The sequence below is a fragment of the Leptodactylus fuscus genome, chromosome 2, assembly GCF_031893055.1.
Source record: "Leptodactylus fuscus isolate aLepFus1 chromosome 2, aLepFus1.hap2, whole genome shotgun sequence".
In the NCBI taxonomy this organism is placed as follows: Eukaryota; Metazoa; Chordata; class Amphibia; order Anura; family Leptodactylidae; genus Leptodactylus; species Leptodactylus fuscus.
The window spans coordinates 34,910,930-34,928,563 of NC_134266.1; the positions used below are offsets into that span (position 1 = coordinate 34,910,930).

Genomic DNA, 17,634 nt, shown 5'->3' on the forward strand with positions numbered 1-17,634 from the left:
GCAATATTTACTGTGTATTATCATGTATCTGTATTACTATGCAGCTAAAACATACTGAAATTTCCCCACTGTGGGACTATTAAAGGATTATCTTATCTTATCTTAAACAATTGTTCCCAACACAGCACAATTTGCTCCACGGTGGCCCACACACAATATAATCTGTTCCACAGATGTGTGCCCAAAGAGAGGCCACCCATGCCATAGGTTTGCCATCATGGGTATAAATCATTACTGCCAAGGTTCCTTCATATAAAACCTAAAGACTTCTAACATGGCAATACATAACAGCTTGCTGTTGGCGAACATGATGATTTTGGCAAAACCAGCCGTCTAATCCATGTGGGGGTTTCCTTTCCCCAAGCTTAATTCTTTTCTTCTTAAGGGAGATAAGTTACTGACAAAGATGTCTGTGAATGCCTTCCTCCCCTCACAAAACTATGAGCACGTGCATGCTCGGTTGAGCTGAGCATGCATGTGCAAGGAGATCAGAAGGAATAGCTGCCAGCAAAAAAAGATATCTCAAGTTTTTGCAACTCATTTGGAGGACTTTATAGTTTCTACAAGGGATCGAAGAGAAACTTTTGGCATATAATTCATGCTGATTATGTCACAAATTAAAAAAAGTTGAATCAAGTGTGAAAATGTCCAAAAATTCTGCAAATTTGAAAATCTGCAGCATTCCCTGAAATTTGTGCAGATTTTTTCTGCTACATATGGATACCGTTTCCAAACCTATATATTCACATACATTTTGCTTTACTGTACATTGACCAATCAGAGATCACATTATAGATAGAAAGGAATCTGTATAATTGTATACGACCTGCGACGGCGGCGAGAGCACGAAGAATAGCAGCGTTATCTGGGCTCAATATATGCCTTGGTCAATGCAGTAACGGAGGATTTTTCTCCCAGCAGTTCAGGTTTTTTTTGCATTTATTGTATTTGCCGCCTGTGATAGATGACTACAGGTTTAGTGATGGCAAACAGATTAATCCACAAAGAAAACTCATTATAGCGATCTGCAAATCTACCCTATGTAGGATTGTCATTCTCACCCGTATGCTATAAGACAATGAAGGACACGTCTCAATACAGTATTGTCATATATTAGAATGGATTTGCTTTTCAGTCGCCAGATAAATCTATCCTCTTGATGTAAAGGGCTTGGACATTTCGCTTTGTGAGTCTATACACAGCTTATAGAGCCACCAAGGATGATTATTAACCTCTTAAAGGGATTCTACCACTAAAACACTTTTTTTTCTAGTTACCACGTCGGAATAGCCTTTAAAAAGGCTATTCGTCTCTTACCTGTGGAAGTGCTCTCCGCCGCGCCGTTCGTTCAAAATACCGGTTTGTACCGGTATGCTAATGAGTTCTCTCGCAGCGATGGGGGCGTCCCCATTGCAGCTCGAAAACTCACCGCAGCGCCGCCTCTCCGGTCTTCGGTGTCCTCCCCTTGCCTCTTCAGCGTCTGTCGGACGCCTGCGCAGTATGCTCTCTGTTCTCGAAGATTGCCGAACGTACTGCGCATGCGCGAAAGTTCTGTGCCCGCACTATGGCTGGGATCGCAATTTCGCGCATGCGCAGTACGTTCGGCAATCTTCGTCGAGCAGAGCGTACTGCGCAGGCGTCCGACAGTACGCTGAAGAAGCAAGGGGAGGACACCGAAGACCAGAGAGGCGGCGCTGCGGTCAGTTTTCGAGCTGCAATGGGGACGCCCCCATCGCTGCTCCTGCGATGGGGACGCCCCCATCGCTGCGAGAGAACTAATTAGCATACCAGTACAAACCGGTATTTTGAACGAACGGCGCGGCAGAGAGCACTTCCACAGGTAAGAGACGAATAGCCTTTTTAAAGGCTATTCCGACGTGGTAACTAGAAAAAAAAGTGTTTTAGTGGTAGAATCCCTTCAAAGGGAGTCTCCTCCGAACATCTCAGCTGTCACCACCGAGTTACCGAGAACATTACAGTGATACACAACAGAACTTTCTTCTGTCTATTACTTTGGTATATCTGGAGAAAAACCATTTTGAAATTTTATTCAAATTAGGCAGTTGGTGCACTGGGGGCGGGGCTTCAGCTCCCCGACGCTCTAGGCACTCAGAACCCTACCACCTCCTGCCTGTATCACCCCTGGTAGTGGGACTTGATTCTCCCACTGCTGTATCAGCCATCCCATCTAAGGCCCGGTTTACATCTACATTCGGGTTTCGATTCGGGAAGTCCACTTGGAAACCCCAGGCCCGAACGGAAACCTATAAACATTAAAAAGCCATGACCTTCCGGAAACCCACGGACCCCATAGACTATAATGAGGTCCGTGAAGTTTCCGCACAAAACATGCGGGGAAAAAAAAGTGCTGCTTGCAAGACTTCTCTCCGCATATTTTGTGTGGAAACCACACGGACCCCATTATAGTCTATGGGGTCCGTGAGTTTCCTGAAAGTAACCACATTTGAATTCATATAGGTTTCCGTTCAGGGGGTCCCCAAGCGGACTTCTCAAACGGAAACCCGAACGAGGATGTGAATAGGGCCTAAGCAGCAAAAGCAGTGCTCCCAGGGCTGAAGGCCCCGCCCCCAGTGCACCAACTGCCTCATTTGCATAAGACTTTAAACCTGTTTTACTCCAAATCAGCGAAAGTGACATACACATGGTAAAGTAATCTCTGCAACGTGTCCTGTAACATGGGGATGGCAGTGGAATATGATTGGAGGAGGCAAGGAGGCCATTTTTATATTCATTTTATTCCATTGTCAATTTTCCAAAGCCATATAAGCCCCATATAGAGGTTTATTTATTTCAGAAACAAGTTGTACTTTTCTATTCCACCATTTTAGAAAAAAATTAGCTTATTAATTACATTTTACTCACTCTCTCTTAGCGGGGTGGGGGAAAAAAAAAAGTCCATTTCGCCATTTTTTTTAACAATCTAAATTTTACTTGGTGCGCTGGGCATCATAAATAACATGTTTCTGCCGCACGAACATACCCTAAGAGCACTCAGTGTTTGGTTTTTGGCATGTGCGCTATAATACACGTAGTGAATTTACATTTTATTAGACCCATTTTTTTTCCTTTCTGGCTGTTTGCCCAGAATTTTCTAATATATAATCTGAATAAACGCATTGGATTAGCAAAGTAATCTGTTTGTGTTTTAAAGAATTGTTTCTTAAAGGGGTGGTACAGGATCTGAAGATTTTTTATACGGATGACTTATCCAAAGGAAAGGTCATTAGTATCAGATTGATTGGGGTCCGACAAGCAAACTCCGATCCAATCAGCTGATGTGGCTGCCAGGAGCCATATACTATGTGTAGGAAGTCCTGCTCCTATTCAGGTGACCGGTTGTACGCAGACCAGTTTCTGTAGCCCCACCATTCCTGAGCAATAGGTACTGTTAGTTTCTGCACCCTTAGGCTCTTTACTAGGATTGAGCAATTATGACCCAAATCAAAATCGTGATTAATGGGGCATTTTACCTCGATTACAATTAATGGCAACTATGTAGGTCGCCATTTAAATCACACTCTTTTCACAGTATGAGTATGTATCAAGCAACATTCACTCAACACACCGAGCCAAAACTGCTTCTATACTTTGGGGTCTAAAGAGACCCCAAAGTATAATGTTTGTAGGCCCAGGGGTAGTGATCAAACATAAGAAACAGTCTTACTTACCTCTCCTGGGCTCTGGTGCAACTCCGCGCTGTCTGAGGTTGTGTCCAATCAGCAGTCACATGGATCACACACTGTTGTAAGCAATTGAGGACCAATCACAAGCCTCATTGGTATCAGTCAAAAGTGCCGAAGACAGCAGGGAGTCGTGCCTGCGCCCAGGAGAGGCGAGTAACACTGTTTGTTATTTTGATCTCCCCTGGGCCTCCAATCATTACACTTAGGGGTCTGTAGAGATAAGCAGTTTTGACACCGACGTGTTTAGTCCCAACAAAACTGCAGGTAGAACCTCAAAAAATTGTGATAACTAAACCAAAATAACTGATGTGAACAAAATCCCATCAGTTATCCTGGTTGATATTCGGTTTTGGTTACTTTTCGATTGGTTTCCCAGCCCTACTCTTTACTGCCATGTGGGTGGTCCTGGGTTGCCGGCCCTTCCTTCTCTAGGTGTAGTCCGACATGAGTTGTGTCTATATTTCTTTAATGGCAACCTAAACCAGTGTATGAGGTTATTCCTACTCTGAGCTATTCAATGTGATGGGTCTTGTTAGCACTGTTCATGCCATCACGCCTTGACAGTTTCACTACTCCTATGTGTATATGTAGTCCATTATGACTGTACTAGTAAATCATTGATCGGTATGTCTGCAATGAGAGGTGAGCTGAGAAAAAGAAACAAATATGATCACATTCCCAATGTCATATCTATACGACCGTCCGCGGTCCATAAACTTAAAGGACAATTTCACAATTTATAAAGCAAGCCTAACAAGAAAATCCTAAAGGCACTAATCTAATGTAGAGACCAGATTAGTTCATTCGTGTGTTCAAAAACTTCACAACAGAGACAATCCCCAACCAAAACAGCGACACTAAAGAGGTTAAGGGTAAGTTCAAACAGAGTTTTTTGGTCCGTAACCGGAGGCGGAGGCTGCGAGCTCCACTCTGGATTAGGCCCAAATGAATGGGCCTAGTCGGGAGGAAGGGTCTTCAGGCGGATGTTGCGAGGCGAATCTGCCTGAAAGAATGAGCATGTCGCCTTTTTTTTCCAGGAACCGGAACAAACGGTTCCCGGAAAAAAAGAACTGACCGACTCCCATTGATTTCAATGGGAGCTGTCTTTTTGGTCAGGATTTTGAGGGGGATATGGCCTCAAAATCCTGACCTAAAAACCCTGTGTTAACTTACCCTAAGGCCCCGTTCCCATGGAGTAACGCGCCGCTCATTTAGACACGTAAACACTTGTCAGAGCGAGGCGCTTCAAAACAGATCCCATTGACTTAAATGGGTGCCGGCTTACGCGCGCTACACAATGAAATCAATGGGTTATAAAGCCTGCCATGGCGCGTTACTCCGTGGGAACGGGGCCTTACCGAAAAGAGAAATCCACTGCCCAGACATAAGTTTATCAATAATGCATTAGGGAGTTTCAGGATGCTTTCACACATGTCCTTTTACTGCAGTTCCTTAAGGCTGGGGCCCCATGTAGTGTAAATGCTACAATTTGGCTGCAGCCAAAATTCCCGCTACATGGCGGCCCACTATATGACCGGTAGTCACCAGCTGTTTATGGCTAGTTTAATTTGATGCAAGACAAGTCCCCCTTCCCCCGTGATGAATGGGGGCGGCATTCACACTAGACATTTCTTGCACTCAATCAAGAATCATACGCCTAGACCAACGAGCCTAACCCACACACTAGGTATTTCTGGTGCCATTTTGGGTTTGTTTGTTTTTTTAAAAAGGGGGGTCTACAAAGCCTAAAACGTGTCATATATGAGTAAATAAAGCTTGATCTACTCAGACTCCATTCAACAACTCTTATTGCCAATGGAGTGCGGAGTGGGGTTCCACTATTTGGAAGTTCTCTTCCGATTCTGTATCCATTATAAAACTTGCGTTCTCTCCGGCAGCAGAGGGTCCTTTAGATCCCCTCATGCTCATGAACCCCATAGCAAACACTCCCTATAGTTACGTCCCTGCTCTAAATTATACCCGACGTACCAAATCTATAAAGAACATGTGGGTTAGATATGGCGTATCCACTGCTTTGTCCCATTATTATTTGTACTCTCTAAATATATATCCTCTGTTTTTTACCAGTTTCTCCTGAGACAGGGTCAGAGGCCAAATTCACAATAAAACGAAATTATATTATACAATTATTAATACAGTAATAGATTATATTAGGTTTGTAACGCTAGGTTCACAGTAGCATTGCCTCCATGTTGTTGCTGGTCCATCATAGGAATCAATAACTAACTTTTCAATGAATTAGAGGATTTTTACTGTGTCAGACTGACTATGGCCGTCAGCCATTCATGAAGGAGTCGCTGCCAGAGTCGGTCTATAGAAAAATATAAAAATCAGAGTCAGATATCTGACCTACCAACTCTACAGCCCTGGTTGCCTGTGAGTCTCGGTAACTTTCAGCATGACTAGGACTCACATGGGACCTCTAGGTTTCCCTATAAGAGGAAAAGTTGTATAGCGATCCCAAGAATTCCTCCTAGAGAATTAGTGAGGTCGCTCGCACGCGGTTTTGCTCGCAGGGTAGCCGTATACTTAATCACATAAACAGATGACTCTCAACACATGAGTTGAAAGACAGGAAAATGGGATTTAACAACATGTACATGAATGTAAAATCAGCTGCCCGGCCTACAGGGAGATCTCTGCGAAATCTGTCCTGCAATGGATTATTGGTAATCACAATATTCCCTTACTATCAGCAAAGAATGAATTTATGGAAAAACGCTCACTAAGACTTCACTCGCAGCGATGGACATTAAAGAGATTGTCCGGGCAAAAAATAAAAATGTTTTTAAATAGGTACAATGAGGTGAAAATAATTTTTAAAAATCATGCTCACCTGTCCCTGGTGCTCCGAGTCCTACTGGTCCGGGGTCTTTGTGAAGGGAAGTTCCTCACCAGCTTTGACATCCTGGATCCCTACCGCCGAAGCCAATGACCAGCCTAAGCGGTATCGTGGCCGCAAAGGCCAATCAAGGTCCTCAGGAAGGGACCCGAGCCGTCACATCTCCTACGTTGAGGCCACCGACTGGCGTCAGCAATCACTAGTAGTGGGGATTTCCATCAGAAGAAAACAATGGACCAGTAGGACCAGACCATGATGGGAGGCATCAGAGCACCAGGAAAAAGTGAGTATGAAGTCTTTTTATTTTTTCACTTCCACCAACCTATTTGAAAAATAAAAGTTTGGCCCGGACAACACCTTTAACTGTAGCAGAGTAACAGATACAGACGGAGCCCCCTCCCGTGTCCTTTCCCTCTAACATGGTGGACGCTGCTTTCCGTCATGTTTGTTTCCTGCATGCAGAACTTTTTCTTCCGTCAGAGAAGTAAAAAACATGACAGTAGTGTGAACCTAGACTAACACCACAGGAAACTAATCATTAGACAGTGATCGCCTTACTCTTGTGATATACACTTAGGGCAAGCAAAGGTCTGGACATGCACATTAATGCATCCATAGCATTAGACAAAGGCCAAAAGAGTGTCTGGCTGGCTGGTATACAACAGTATAGGGAAAGAATTATATAGAAGATGTGATGTAATGTGAACAGAGCCTTACAAAGAATTTTTGTCAAGGAACAGCAATGGTCCTCCATGAAATGTGACATCAAAAAGTTTCTACCTTTTTTCACTTTTCATTGAGAGGAGAGAGAATGGAAGCCGACCAGGTGGTCTCGAAACTCTACGGACTGTGAAATGGAGCCAACCAGGTAGTTGCACAACTCTACAGACTGAACTGGGTCCGACCAGGTAGTCGCACAACTCTACAGACTGAACTGGGTCCGACCAGGTAGTCGCACAACTCTACAGACTGAACTGGAGCTGACCAGGTAGTCGCACAACTCTACAGACTGAACTGGGTCCAACCAGGTAGTCGCACTATTCTACAGTCAGGGAACTGGTGCTGACCAGGTAGTCGCACAACTCTATAGACTGAACTAGAGCTGACCAGGTAGTCGCACAACTCTACAAACTGTGAACTGGAGCTGACCAGGTAGTCGCACAACTCTACAGACTGAACTGGAGCTGACCAGGTAGTCGCACAACTCTATAGACTGAACTAGAGCTGACCAGGTAGTCGCACAACTCTACAAACTGTGAACTGGAGCTGACCAGGTAGTCGCACAACTCTACAGACTGAACTGGAGCTGACCAGGTAGTCGCACAACTCTACAGACTGAACTGGAGCTGACCAGGTAGTCGCACAACTCTACAGACTGAACTGGAGCTGACCAGGTAGTCGCACAACTCTACAGACTGAACTGGAGCTGACCAGGTAGTCACACAACTCTACAGACTGAACTGGAGCCAACCAGGTAGTCGCACAACTCTACAGACTGAACTGGAGCTGACCAGGTAGTCACACAACTCTACAGACTGAACTGGAGCCAACCAGGTAGACACACAACTCTACAGATTGTGAACTGGAGCTGACCAGGTAGTCGCACAACTCTACAGACTGAACTGGAGCTGACCAGGTAGTCACACAACTCTACAGATTGTGAACTGGAGCTGACCAGGTAGACACACAACTCTACAGACTGAACTGGAGCTGACCAGGTAGTCACACAACTCTACAGATTGTGAACTGGAGCTGACCAGGTAGTCACACAACTCTACAGATTGTGAACTGGAGCTGACCAGGTAGACACACAACTCTACAGACTGAACTGGAGCTGACCAGGTAGTCACACAACTCTACAGATTGTGAACTGGAGCTGACCAGGTAGACACACAACTCTACAGACTGAACTGGAGCTGACCAGGTAGTCACACAACTCTACAGATTGTGAACTGGAGCCGACCAGGTAGTCGCACAACTCTACAGATTGTGAACTGGAGCTGACCAGGTAGTCGCACAACTCTACAGACTGAACTGGGTCCGACCAGGTAGTCGCACAACTCTACAGATTGTGAACTGGAGCTGACCAGGTAGTCACACAACTCTACAGACTGAACTGGAGCCGACCAGGTAGTCGCACAACTCTACAGATTGTGAACTGGAGCTGACCAGGTAGTCGCACAACTCTACAGACTGAACTGGGTCCGACCAGGTAGTCGCACTATTCTACAGTCAGGGAACTGGTGCTGACCAGGTAGTCGCACAACTCTACAGACTGAACTGGAGCTGACCAGGTAGTCACACAACTCTACAGACTGAACTGGAGCCGACCAGGTAGTCGCACAACTCTACAGATTGTGAACTGGAGCTGACCAGGTAGTCGCACAACTCTACAGACTGAACTGGGTCCGACCAGGTAGTCGCACTATTCTACAGTCAGGGAACTGGTGCTGACCAGGTAGTCGCACAACTCTACAGACTAAACTGGAGCCGACCAGGTAGTCGCACAACTCTACAGATTGTGAACTGGAGCTGACCAGGTAGTCGCACAACTCTACAGACTGAACTGGAGCTGACCAGGTAGTCGTACAACTCTACAGACTGAACTAGAGCTGACCAGGTAGTCGCACAACTCTACAAACTGTGAACTGGAGCTGAGCAGGTAGTTGCACAACTCTACAGACTGAACTGGAGCTGACCAGGTAGTCGCACAACTCTACAGACTGAACTGGAGCTGACCAGGTAGTCACACAACTCTACAGACTGAACTGGAGCTGACCAGGTAGTCACACAACTCTAAAGACTGAACTGGAGCCGACCAGGTAGTCGCACAACTCTACAGATTGTGAACTGGAGCTGACCAGGTAGTCGCACAACTCTACAGACTGAACTGGGTCCGACCAGGTAGTCGCACAACTCTACAGATTGTGAACTGGAGCTGACCAGGTAGTCACACAACTCTACAGACTGAACTGGAGCTGACCAGGTAGTCGCACAACTCTACAGACTGAACTGGAGCTGACCAGGTAGTCGCACAACTCTACAGACTGAACTAGAGCTGACCAGGTAGTCGCACAACTCTACAAACTGTGAACTGGAGCTGAGCAGGTAGTCGCACAACTCTACAGACTGAACTGGAGCTGACCAGGTAGTCGCACAACTCTACAGACTGAACTGGAGCTGACCAGGTAGTCACACAACTCTACAGACTGAACTGAGGCCGACCAGGTAGACACACAACTCTACAGACTGAACTGGAGCTGACCAGGTAGTCACACAACTCTAAAGACTGAACTGGAGCCGACCAGGTAGTCGCACAACTCTACAGATTGTGAACTGGAGCTGACCAGGTAGTCACACAACTCTACAGACTGAACTGGAGCCGACCAGGTAGTCGCACAACTCTACAGATTGTGAACTGGAGCTGACCAGGTAGTCGCACAACTCTACAGACTGAACTGGGTCCGACCAGGTAGTCGCACTATTCTACATTCAGGGAACTGGTGCTGACCAGGTAGTCGCACAACTCTACAGACTGAACTGGAGCTGACAGGGTAGTCTCACAACTCTACAGTCAGGGAAATGGAGAACAGCACAACAGAGGCCATGTGTTTGCATAGAACACTATCTGACTATTTAGGTGCATTTCTTGATGGCCATTTTAATGACTGTATATCATTGAAACATTGAAACTTGATATTCACCAAAATAACATGTTCTGCAGCTTCTACATTAAAGTGAAACTCTAAGCAAATGTTCATAATGAATAAGGCAGTGTTTACATCTGTATTGTGGTTTCCAATAACGGAAACCACAATGCAGTGTCAGATCTACAGCTCAATGGACATTGTGAGCGACTGCTGGACTTTGTGATATACAATGCGGTCCACCGGTATGTATCGTCTTCCTGGAATCTGGGATGGAAGTTCTTTTTTATGATTTTGTTCAACCTCCAGAAATTCAGTGGGTTGGTACAGGTTTTGTGATTCATGCTGAAACATCTTGTGTGTCCTAAACAGCTATTTGTATGATATGGATGAGGCTATAAGGGGTATCCAGGGCCTCTTCATTGGTCTATGGCAGTATAGTCTCAATATTTTCAAGTAAATTACCCCCTAGTGAGAAAATGTCCCAACCAAGTACCCCAAAGTAGCAATCACTTGTAAGTAAGGCTTTGTTTGGAGCCTCTGTCAACATTTTTGTAATGCCCCTTCAGTGCTCCATATGCAGTGTAATGGCCCCCTCTGTACCCTCACATATACTACAATGGCAACCTCTGTGCTCACATGCACTATAATGCCCCCCACATGTAATATAATAAACCACACCATACCCATTCGTGTAATATAATGGCCCCCACAGTGCCCCTGCATGTAACATAATGGACCCTACAGTACCTCCTCATGTAACATAATGGCACCTAGTGCCCCTGTATGTAATGTAATGGACCCCGTCGTACCCACTCGTCATATAAAGGCCCCTGCACGTGTAATATAATAGACCCTACAGTACCTCCTCAATATGATGGCCCCCACATATAATGGACCCTACAGTACCTCCTCATGTAAAATAATGGCACCTAGTGCCCCTGCATGCAATGTAATGGACCCCGTCGTACCCACTCGTCATATAATGGCCCCTGCATGTAATATAATGGACCCTACAGTACCTCCTCATGTAACATAATGGCCCCCACATATAATATAATGGCACCTACAGTGCCTCTGCATGTAATATAATGGGCATTCCTTGCATCCATTGGCATTCATTATTTTTGCTGCAGTTTTTTGTGTTGACTGGTTATTTGCCACTTCCATGCCCAGTAGCCACCATATGACCACCAGACTGCATTAGGTACCACAGATAGCTCTCAAAGATATAACTCAATAAATATTAAAGTGCTAACCTTCAATATCATCTAATAACACATTTATAACCACTTCCAATTATAACCTACGTAAAGATGTAGATTGATACTTCAATAACATAAAGATGTCCACGCTTTCATTTCTACAACACACAGACAGCCATGTAAATGCATCGCAACACTTATGGTAAGAGGGCATTGACAGAAGGGGCAGTTTTATGGGATGTGGGGGAGGGGAACCTAACACGCTATCATTTGTTATTGTATATGTTTTGTTTTTTTATATATATATATATATTTTTTTTACTTTTTTCAACTGTAAAAAGTCAGTAGGGCCAGGCACAACCTGCTATTTTTGATGCAAAATGCCCAGTGCAGCCGCTACGGGTTTTACACACATTTCAGCCTACACGTTGCAGGGTGACATCCACAGTGAAATCCTGCAATCAAGATTTTGACAAGCTAATAGCTAAAAAAATCCAATCTGCAGGTCCAAGTTTTATACGCAGGTCAAATATTTTCATCAGCGTCTGAATGAGATCATCCACTGACATGGTACTGTGATAGACAGTGGATTTTGGAGGGGAATATTAACCCCGCGCTGGCTGCATCTTCTCAGGACTGTACAACAGTACCTGGACAGTGGATTTTGGAGGAAGATCCACACAGTACCTGCCATGGGTGAAGATAGTCTTACTGGTATATGGGGCAGCATATCCTACTAATATTATAAATGTGAAAGTTTGTGTGTTTGGATGTTTGTGAGTTTGGATGTTTGTTCCTCAATCACGCTAAAACGCCTGGACGGATTTGCGTGCAATTTTCCACAAACATAGTTTTCCCTTAGGATTGAGTCACAGGCTACTTTTGGTGCCACTAAACAATATGGCTTCCTAGCAGGAGACTCACAAAAGCAGGACTCCTAGCCCCAGCTATAGACTCACACACACTGCCTGGCATTTCCTGCCTCAACCTGCCTGCACACTCCTTACTGTCACCTCAGGAGTAGCCCTCACTCTACTCACTCACATTTACATATAGCTTTCCACTATATAACACATCACATTGTCTGGATCACTACATACACAATACAACACATCACATTGTAATTACATGTATCTCCTATCACTGCTATATACAGTACCTGATACATATATACTCCTGTACACAGGCTGTATATACTATATAATTACATGTATTACCTATCACTGCTATATACAGTACCTGATACATATATACTCCTGTACACAGGCTGTATATACTATATAATTACATGTATTACCTATCACTGCTATATACAGTACCTGATACATATATACTCCTGTACACAGGCTGTATAACACATCACATTGTCTGTATCACAACATACACAATATAACACATCAAATCACATTTGCTAGCCCACCAAACTTTTTAAAGCACTTTTACAGTTTCACACGTCTGTGTCCGCCCAATTCTCAAATCACCGCAGACGAAGTCGCGGGTAAAAGCTAGTCCAAAATAAGGCACAGCATGAACATTATATAGTAGCAGATATACAGATAGAGAACAACTCTGACTTATTGTACCAGCAGACTCTATCTATATCCAGCAGAATATGTAATAAATGCAACCAAATGGCCTAATCCAGGCGCCCAAAAAACCCAAGCCGAACTCTCAGTACCTGGCGAGTGTCAGAGCCCATGAGCAAGAACCTAAAGGACGAGCCAGGAGTGGGAAAGAGTAAGAAAATACATTTTTACTTGTCTGATGTGGGGTCTGAGTAATTCTGGGGGGCTCATCAGGGACCGATGTAACATAGGGGCCCCATTCCTAAGTGTGATATGGGATCCAGCATTTTCGAGCACCACAATTGAATATATTATATCATTTACATATATAACAACTGCAAGGGTAAAGGTTGAAGCACCTGTGATGTGGTTATACCATATAGATGGAGAGATACATAGACAGGTAGATAGATAGACAGATGGACCGATAGATAGATAGATAGATAGATAGATAGATAGATAGATAGATAGATAGATAGATAGATAGATATGATAGATATATATTAGATAGATAGATAGATAGATAGATAGATAGATAGATAGATAGGAGATAGATAGATATGATAGATATATATTAGATAGATAGATAGATAGATAGATAGATAGATAGATAGATAGATAGATAGTCGGCTCCAGTATGAGACCACGCAGGTCAGTGAGAACATCCTGGGTGGTCACACACAGCACCCTGGGGTCACAGGGGCTTCAGTTCAACAAGGCAGAATATAACCAAATCAAGACCAAATGTTGTATGAAGAGAAAGCCCAATATATTGTATTTATTACAATCCCCCAAATTAGGAACAGTTTCCCCAGTAATGATGCAACCTCAGAGAAGAAATAAGAGTATTGCACAAGCAGCCAGCACTACTACAGTTGAAGGACCCCGGTACCACACCGTGCCAGCTATATTGTATGACAATAACCGCAGGGGGAATATTAACCCCGCGCTGGCTGCATCTTCTCAGGACTGTACAACAGCCAACCACTACTGTATTATTCACATCTAAAGTGCCAGCCGCATAGGACACAAAGGGGTGTGTGTACAATAGTAAGCCTATGTGGAGGCATGAGGCCATAAATGGTACATTGTCACAAGAGGCTTGCAATTTATAAAATATATATATACACACAGCATAACATATATATGTACAGTAAATGTCACCAAACATTGTAGAACAGGCAGCAATCCCTAATGCACAACTATGGAGGACAATACTGACACGTGTATAATGTTATAGTGAATGGGATATTATGGTGCACAGCATATACGGTATACATGTTGTATACTGCTCTGCAGCATGCACGTGTAGATATAGGATATAAGCCTTATATTATAAGGTATTTTTACATTATGGCATGCATCATATCACATGTCATACTTTTAAAGGTAAAGATGATGTATGTTTGGTACGGTACATAGAGAGAACCATACATGGAAAGTCAATATAAATAGATATAGCGTGTGAATATTTTGTATATCTAGCATGTTATCCATACACGATACACTGTATACAAGAATACACATGTAGTTGTTGGTGAGAGTATAGGGTTCATATTGTACATGATGTTGTATATAAACATTTATATTGTGTTGGTATGTGTAAATGATATATCTGGTATGCTATACGTATATAATGTGCTGTATCCATGGACACATATATAAGGTTATGGTGTGTACATGGTGTATATCTAGTTGCTGTATACATGATGTGCTGTATACATGGACACACAGATATATGGTATTGTATATGGTGTATATCTAGTTCCTGTATACATGATGTGCTGTATACATCGACACACAGATATATGATATTGTACATGGTGTATATCTAGTTCCTGTATACATGATGTGCTGTATACAGGGATACACAGATATATGGTATTGTACATGGTGTATATGTAGTTCCTGTATACATGATGTGTTTTATACATGGATACACAGATATATGGTGTGTACATGGTGTATATCCAGTTGCTATATACACTCTATGGTGCATTGCTAGTACACTAGTATACAGTCCCCCAATGTGCAGCCTCCTCCATTGCCCTCACACAGTATACATCACACAGTACATCACACACATACAATCGCCACTCACCCATTTATGTGTGATACAGTAAAGTTTCCTGCTGGCCGTCTGATGTGACCGCTGTGAGGAGGAGAATAGGGGCAGCAGCAGCAGCAGAGCCGGCAGTGGCGGGGGGCGCTGGTCCTGTCAGGAGGGCACCTTGTATTGTGTGCGGCGCTATAGTAGTCAGCCTGGCAGTGATGAGCGCAGCATTTCCCCTTCCTTCCTCCCCGGCGCCTCCTCCTCCCGCAGCCGCTCCTGCAGTGTGTGCCGCCGCCTCACTGATGCTCTCTCGCCGCCGCCACTGTCACCAGAGCCGGGGACCAAGCATCGCGAGAGCCGCTGTCCGCCGCTCCTCCTCCGCCCCTCCGTGTGTGTGCTGGCCCCGCACCTGCACCGACTCAGGGCTCACCTAAAATGACCGCTCAATGCGACCTGACCCAATGGAGAATGCGGCCAGCGCTATTGTCACCTCAGTCTGCAGGGTGGTAATGCTCCTCCATGGCCATTGGCTTGTCTACACCAGTGGGAAGAAGGGGTGTGCCAGTGGCACCATGTGGTAGTGATGGCAGGGGGTGAGGTAGTCACTGGGCAAGGACCTGTCCTCTTACCAGGTGGCTATATTAGGCCTATCCATTGTTCTCATCTATTGGAGGACCAGGCGGAGCGCCACATACATCGCCAGTCCTAAGGCGTCAGTCACACCTGCATTGGGATCCGTCCCCGATTCTGCTTGAAAAATGTAGAGAGAAAAGTCCTGTGCGTAGCCCTGCACTTTTCAGGTGGAACCCTGGCAGACCCCATTATAGTCTATCCGGCTAGGTAACCGCTTTTTAAGCAGATTGGGTTTCCATTTTTCGTTCCCTAAGCAGACCTGAAGAATGGTCAGTAGCTCAATTCCCCTGAGAACTACACATGCGCAGTACGGTCCTGCAGTTCTCTACAAGAAAATGGCGCTCAGGCATGCGCAGTAACACTCAGAATGTAGCGTTACTGCACATGCACGGGATTTCAACCGCCAGGAGCGAGACAAGAGAGGATATAGGCGGTACAGAAAGTGTGGAGGAGGGGGAGGGTATAACGGAGCACAAGCCACGGAGGGGCGTTACAGAGGTATGATGTGGGGCGTGCTCACTGGCCCTGGGGAACGCCAAGGGTGCTCGGTGAGCCTCATTAGCGTGTAGTTTTTACTGATTTTTACTAAAAACGGGGGAGTCTTTGGAAGAACTGGAGGCAGCACCTGAATAGACTTTTTAAAAGCTATTCAGGCATATGCTTAGCTCACAATCCGTTTTCTGAATGATAGAATCTAGAGATGAGCGAACACTTTTTGAAACAACCATTTCTAATAGCATGCTCCCATAGAAATGAATGGAAGCTACTCAAACAGCACTGGGGGCGTCCCCAATGCTGCCAAAGAACTCTCTCCAGCGCCGCCTCCATCTTTATCAGGAACATCCTCTTCTTGTGTCTTCTTCCGGCATAGGCGGTGAAACTTGTAGGGCCCGGGCAGAGACGACTGCGCATGCACACAGGCCACAAAAAAATGGCCGCTTACTTACTGTGTAAGCGACCATTTTTCTTGTGGCCGCGGACATGCGCAGTTGTCTTTGCCCAGGCCCGAGGCCTACAAGTTTCACTGCCTACGCCGGAAGAAGACACAAGAAGAGGATGTTCCTGATGAAGATGGAGGCGGCGCTGGAGAGAGTTCTCTGGCAGCATTGGGAACGCCCCCAGTGCTGTTTGAGTGCTGGGGCCCGCCCCCAGTGCTGCGAGAGAACTCATTTGCATACTGGTAAAAAAAACAGTATTTCTACCGAACAGTGGCCCGGAGAAGACATCTAAAGGTAGAAGAAGAATAGCCTTTCTTAAGGCTATTCCAACGTGTTAGGGAGAAAAAATACCTCCTACATGATAGGATCCCTTTAACAAGATATTTCTCTTGTATTCACGTGTTTTATTCATTTATGAAAAGTTGTCTTAGAATTGAAGATTCGCCCGTACCATGTGGGTAAGTTTCTCCCTACTCACAGAATAGCAGATGCAGAGCAGTGGGGTCCAGCCACTGAGGCCCCCACCAAGGAGGAGAATTGGGTATTTTAGTCCCCTACTGAATGGAGAGGTGTTCAGGCAGCCATGATTTCCTTATTGTGGACATGTTATTAGACAGTGGATGCACAAGAAGAAAACTGGGATATAATAAGGAAATCATACCTGGGTATCTGGCATGTCTTGGACCATAGAATGTCCCTGCATCCATGGTCATATCCATTGGTAGCCGATCAAGACAAAGGATTGTCACTACTAAAATGATTGGTGAAAATCTCTAAAACTCACAAAAAATTTTCGTACTTATATTTGCAAAAACATGTAATCATCTACAGATTTCTATACGGTGATGTACATGGAAAACCCCCGCCAGTGAGGGCTGTGCAGGCAATAGAGGAAGCAGCAGTCACGTATTTGGTAATTGTTTACTGATTATAACAATTTCCTTATACGAATCAAGACTGAGTCAGGTAGACGTTGCTGGAATAGTTAACCCTTTAAGGTCATGGTAAGGTTGTCAGCAGATCACT

General features: G+C 44.8%; 1 protein-coding gene across 1 annotated transcript in view; it reads right to left on the reverse strand.

Annotated features, from left to right (window-relative positions):
* Nucleotides 1-15,360, reverse strand: part of SH3KBP1 (SH3 domain containing kinase binding protein 1) — a 283,844-nt gene extending 268,484 nt beyond the window's left edge. The window contains exon 1 of the mRNA XM_075263613.1: nt 15,086-15,360. Coding sequence (XP_075119714.1) covers nt 15,086-15,089 — 4 coding nt within the window. The 5' untranslated portion in view covers nt 15,090-15,360. The remainder of the gene's footprint in view (nt 1-15,085) is intronic.
* Between the last annotated feature and the right edge of the window lie 2,274 nt (nt 15,361-17,634).